This window comes from Mycteria americana, chromosome 3, assembly GCF_035582795.1.
Source record: "Mycteria americana isolate JAX WOST 10 ecotype Jacksonville Zoo and Gardens chromosome 3, USCA_MyAme_1.0, whole genome shotgun sequence".
In the NCBI taxonomy this organism is placed as follows: Eukaryota; Metazoa; Chordata; class Aves; order Ciconiiformes; family Ciconiidae; genus Mycteria; species Mycteria americana.
Genome location: NC_134367.1, coordinates 90,755,420 through 90,761,419, shown reverse-complemented (window position 1 = coordinate 90,761,419; position 6,000 = coordinate 90,755,420). Strand labels below are relative to the sequence as shown.

Here is a 6,000-nt window from a genome sequence, read left to right as displayed (position 1 = left end):
GAGTCCTGACAGTCATGTGGACAAAACCTGATATTCTCAACACCTGTTTCCAATTTCCCCCATGGGTAACCCTGTGTTCAGGTTAAGCAACAAAGCAAGCCACCACCAGGAGGAGGACTCCAATCTCCATGAGCGAATTCTGTCCAAGGTAATTCCTTCAATTGCTCAGGATGAGATCTCACACTCCCAAAGGAAAGAAAAATATTATTGACGAAAGGGGGAGAAAATTTCCACCACTGCATTCCTTTACTTTTTTCACACATTTATCAGCACACAGAAAGTGGCAAAGGACAACAAGACCTTTCGAAATTTCATTTTAGACTATGAACTTAGAAATTAAAATTATATATGAATACTATGAACTTAAAAATTAAGAATCAAAATGACACTTCATGGGTGTTTTAAAAAATCTCTTCGAAAATCACTTCCAACATACTGAATACATTTCCAGTGATTTCAGCAGGTTTAACTACTGCATATATATTTCACACAGGATTCTACCAGGTAACATGAAATCACAGCTAAAAATCAGTGTTAAAAAACAAGTGAGACCAAAGAACTACAGGTCATTTAAAAGAATGCAGTGAAGTCACTGATACTAATGGCATGAGCAAGGATTGCTTGTGTAAGTTAAGACAGCAGAAACAGGTTTGCAAATTGCATGGATTTTCAAAATTTTTCAATCAGATATTGTCCTTGTGGGATAACACTGGTTTCTGTTATATTTCACAAAAGTGAATGAAAAGCAGCCTGGACATGAGTTTTTTCTCTAAAGGAGGTTCAGGCCTTGCAGTACACATCATATTTTAACTTCACTCCCAGCTTAGTTCCTTCTAAGCACACTTTGAATTTGGCATCCATTTCCTCGTTCTGAGCTTCAGTGAAAAGACTTTTCCAGTCTCCAACAACACCTGGAATACAAAGAAAAGTAAAATATTACCCTTGACTGTAAGGACCAAGGAGTATGATTTAAAACAAAAAACTACCTTGTCTCTCTTATTACCATATTTCAGGATAATCCATTTTTTTCTTTTTTTTTTTTTTTCCCTGCAAGAAAAGAATCTCTGACCCAAGAATACACTCGTATGTTTGCCTTATATTTGATGTTCTCATAGAATGGGAACATAAAGTGAACATAGGAAGCTACTGGTCTGCCTTCATAGGTTTGGCATGTGTCTTGTACAACTGCAGAAGACTATAAAAGATGACCAGCAGTTGTGAAACCAACCCAGAAAGTTCAAAGATGTGGCTTTGAACTGCAAGAGCTTTGTGCACTGCAACCTGTAGTCGAATCTGTAGTCTACCCTTAATCTAGATTTTAGAGAGCCCACAGTCTGAGGTTGTCTGAGTCTACAGCTCTAGCTTGATCTATGGCTAAAAGACACAGCTCAATTTGTGGAGTGTCTGGATTCCATGTGTTGACTGAGGTTCTTAGGCAATCACAAGAGTTATTTAGAAAACCTAAGAAGAAAAATCTGTGGAGGCACTCTGTAGACCGAGTGCCAGGCTATCCCCAGTACTCACAGAAACCAAAATGAAACTCTTCTTTGTTTTAACTGGTGCTTACTGCATACCATGACTGAAGGGTGTGCTACTTGTTGGGCACTTCTGCTAATCATATTATACAGGGCTTTACCAAATGGTACTGGCCCTTGTGATGAAATCAAGTGACAGCATCCTGAATCACAGTGTTTCTTAAACAACTCCCAACCTTGAAAATTAGACAGAAGGATTAACCATCTATTAATCCAAACTCCAGCCTGCCCAAGATGCAGTGCTACCATTCACCACCCTGACAAAATACAAACAAATTTACCTTTGCGGAAAAGAACTGAGCCAACAGCACCATGAGTCTCCTGCGCCTTATCCTTCACTGCCTGGAAAGTTGCCCTCTCTGCAATGCACTGGATCTGCTCGGCCGTTGGGGAGAATCCAAAGAATTCAGCTATCTGCTTTACACTGGCAGTCAGGTTCTGAAAGCAATACAGTGAAAGGGAGACATGTAATATGCTTCCTCTGAAAAAGGAGTTACCCACTTGGGATGTGCATTGACATCATCTATTAACAATATATATTTTCCTTCACAGTATGTTTTCTGCCTGACACTGAAGCTCTGCTTTTGTATAGCCAGACTCAACTTGTCGCTAAAATCAACTTGATTTTGCTCTTTCAGAAACCTGTGCCTTCTGCTGTTAATTTCAGCAGATTTCAAGAAGTGGGTTCAGATGTGTTTTGCCTGCCAGTACACAGCATCTGCTTTACCTCTTTCAAGTCTTCATATATTATGATCATAGTATTCTCATCCTCAATATGTTTGTTCCAGGTGACTGCATGATCAAAATAGGATCCCCAGCTGACTGTAAAGAAGAGAAAAAACCATAAGTGTGACCTTCTTTTTTTACTGGGTACTTATTTCTCTCCAACTGAAGAATTGCCTTCTGTTGCCTATCGGTTACATCAATGCAAAAAAAAGGAACAGCCTGTCCTTTCCATGGTACCGTACTGTACAACAGAATGACAGAGTCTTCCTCTGGACTTTCGTAGTGGTTTCCACACAGAAATAGGAATTTCACGATGTGCTTCCCCTCTGTTACTATATTGTCATTCAAACATCTCTTAAAAGCCAAAGCCAGACATCAGTCTAAATCTAAAATTTGGGTTGCTAATGAGGTGTTTGGCCTCATGTGCAGAAACAGTAAAGACAACAAACTGTCATTTCATTACCACTTCAGATCTGTAGCATTTCCTCCATCACTAAGTGGCAGAATTTTGACCCAATGCCCATTGTCAAGCTGCCATGCAACTCCTTCACCCTTGCCTGGAAGAGCAAAATACCCAGAAGCAAAGCGTCTTTTGGACATTCTCCCCATTCTGGCATTCGGCTGCCTCCTTTATCATGACGCATGGCCATCAGTAAACTAATTATGACACAGCTGTTTTCCCACTGGCCCCTTTTAGTTGTTTTTAAATATTTTTTTTCTGCTGCTTCTTCAACTGCATTCAGTGACTGTAACAATACCTTTCCCATTCATGAACTCTGAGAAGAACTCATCCCAGGAGCTGTAACTGGGGACGCTTGGCACATTGTTGTGGAAATGGAAAAATGAAACAGCTGTATCTTTAGGGTTTCGAAACAGCACTAGTATCTGGAGTGGGAGAAACAGGTCAACAATTTTAGATCATTTATTTCCCCTGGTAACCAAAATGAGAGTATAACCAAACATTCTGCAGCCAGTAACATACTGGGGGCTATAAAATATTTTATTAGTTAAGGCATGGAGAACAAATTTACAATGTGATCATAATAAAGACCTTGTTACCACTTCTAAGATTTGCTTATGTCATTACGCAACTGTAGAAAGAAGCAACTGGAAAAACTGTAATATCGGCATTGAATACTATCCCATAACTGCCTAAGACCTGGGAAATTGTAAGTAACCATTTGCCAACCCCCTGCTAGGAAAAGCTCTGTTCAATTCTCCTTCAGGAAACGGCAGCTGTTACAATCATCTCCCATTCTTCAAAGCATGGCAATAATGTTCTTGAAATCCTAAGAGACTGTAATCCTCAGAGAAGCATAAACACTTCTGAAAACACGTTATACACATTACATTTTTTTGTTACACACATTATATTTTTTCCTGTCTCATACAGGAAAAAATACCAATGAAACATGGAAAAAATCCCCATCCCTTAACCAATTATTTCCTTCATCTGTGGTACATCTCCTAAGTGCTATGTATTAGTGACCCAGAGTGTGCTATTGTTCAGTGACCCAGTACCAGAAATATTAAAGTTTTAACAATGTGACTCTTTGCAAGGAGACAGCCAATGTCCCAGAGATACTGCTGCCACATTCATTCCCACCACGGTCATGCATAGAAAAGAGTAGCATAAAAACTGAAAGTGTGACACTCCAGCCATTTCTGAGCACTGCAACAGCCTCTAGATCTGTTCTTGTTTATGTCAACTACAGCACCGCTAAGGCTACTGTAAATTGTAGGGGGTACTAAGCCAGCCCAGGCATCATGAGACTCCCACTGTCTCCAGGTTGCTTTTCCCCAGTGCCACCTGCTTGGGCGCAAGAAAAGGATGTGGCCCCAAAATTACTCTTGCATGCTGGTACTGTCAGAGAGATGAGGCTTGTTCTTGGAAAAAAGAAAAAAAGCCCACCTTGGCTTTGTTCTTGAAAATAGACTTGGGGAGGCAGTCATAATTCAGATGTGTTGCCAAAATCCTTGGAGATGGAATCTGCTTCATCCTCTTTAGAAATAAACAGAACCATAAGTGAGAACAGGTTTATTTCATGGGTGCAGCAATGATCTGTGTGAGTTGCCTGTGTGAAACAACCCCTAATCAAAAGGCATTAGTCATCCAATATTATCTTTTTTCCCCTCTCGGGAGAAATACCTTTACCTGCTGCATGACTTCATTTTAATAACTTGTGTGCGGGGGTGCAAGAGAGAGAAAACAACAGACTTTAAGTGGTTCAATAGTTTCCTTTCACTAACCTGATATTTATCTGGATCTCCACATTCAATAAATGGTAGTTCTGTGCTTACAGGTTTACTCTGGGTAGTTGTAAATATCAGATCACTTAAAATCTGGATAAGCCAGTTCACACCTGCACCAAGAATCCCAGAGAACAAAATAAAAACATATCAGAGGTTTATGTAAGATCTCAGAGCCTTCTCATTACATGGCTTAATTCAGCATAATAGACAGTCATCAAATGACAAATAACACTAAAGCTCTCAAATGACTGTAAACAAAATAATGTTTTCCATTAATGAGATCCTCAACAGCTTCTTAACTGTGACCTTCTTGGCTCACTTATAACTGGTATGTGGAAAGCACTGGGGGCAGAACTGACTCAACGATGCACTTACTTAACATCTTTTAAATATATTCATAAAACACTCAGTGACAGACAATAACAGAAGCTTTACTGTCTTTTGCAGAGAAACACCTGGGAAGGGTCTGGATAGGAGAAGGAAAGAATGAGCAAGGACCTTCGCTTATTCTGCTGAGGAAAGAGTTTGCCTCTCTCTACTGCCCTGGGTGAAGGATGAAATGGAGTCATTTATTCAATGTCACTGCCAGTGCTTGTCCCCGGTTGTGCCTGCTGCTGCCTCCATAAAGTGCATGCCAGAACAAGTGCTAGAAGAGCTGTTACCCACTGGACACCTGCATCCTTCCCCACCCCTCACCCTTTGGAAGGGATCTTGCAGCAAAGCCTCCCCCATACTGCATCCTGTTCCAGCGTGAGCCTGTGGCCAGCTCCTGGAGCTGCGCCGTGGTGCCTGCTTCCCCAAGGTTTCCAGGAATCACATTTGCTCCACTGATGCTCTGCCGATTGCCGGTAGGACAGAGTGAGGGAACAGCGTGTTCACCTTGGCCCGCAGCACCCTTCCCACGTCCTTGTGGGGAGGTACTTGGAAGGCTTCCCACAGGGCCCACGGAGACGGAGCTGTGGAGCTGCCGCCGCCTCCTGCATGCTGTGAGTCCCCTGTGAACACAGCTGCCAGAGGCACTAAAGGGAACACACAACACAAACAGCTTTAACCTCAGGCTTCCAGTGGAAAGTTATTCCCAGAAAGGAATAACTTCCACCCTATGTTATATAAAGTGCCTCAGGATGCTCGGATGGAAACAGCTGATACATGTCATTTATACAGTAATGTGTATACAATGCGTGCACATCACACAATGTCTTTTAATACATATATTACACTTATATACTACCCAATATCATATTTATATATAAGACATTGTATGATGTATATCATTTATATCACTCTCCCATTTACATACAGACCAGAGCCAAAAGCATTAAGATGTCCTCATCTGCCCAGTATTAACTGCATGTGCACAAATACAAATTTTATTTTAACGAAAAGCTACAATTCCTGAACCTAAAATTCCTAGTCTCTAAATCCCCTACTGGCTTCTCAACCGTGCAACCCATCCCTGGGAAGTACTGCATCCTGGAGCTCCATC

The 6,000-nt window shown here is 41.2% G+C and overlaps 1 protein-coding gene across 2 annotated transcripts in view; it reads right to left on the bottom strand.

Moving 5' to 3' along the window:
• Positions 1-375: 375 nt before the first annotated feature.
• The window catches only part of SULT6B1 (sulfotransferase family 6B member 1), a 9,180-nt gene continuing 3,555 nt past the window's right edge, over positions 376-6,000 (bottom strand). Inside the window, exons 2-8 of one of the 2 annotated variants that reach the window (XM_075496075.1) lie at positions 5,394-5,533; positions 4,512-4,624; positions 4,174-4,263; positions 3,020-3,146; positions 2,263-2,357; positions 1,817-1,973; positions 376-911 (exon numbers count right to left, since the gene is read on the bottom strand). In XM_075496075.1, the coding sequence (XP_075352190.1) occupies positions 781-911; positions 1,817-1,973; positions 2,263-2,357; positions 3,020-3,146; positions 4,174-4,263; positions 4,512-4,624; positions 5,394-5,533 (853 nt within the window). In that variant the 3' untranslated portion in view covers positions 376-780. The remainder of the gene's footprint in view (positions 912-1,816; positions 1,974-2,262; positions 2,358-3,019; positions 3,147-4,173; positions 4,264-4,511; positions 4,625-5,393; positions 5,534-6,000) is intronic. The other variant, XM_075496073.1, reaches the window with a different exon arrangement.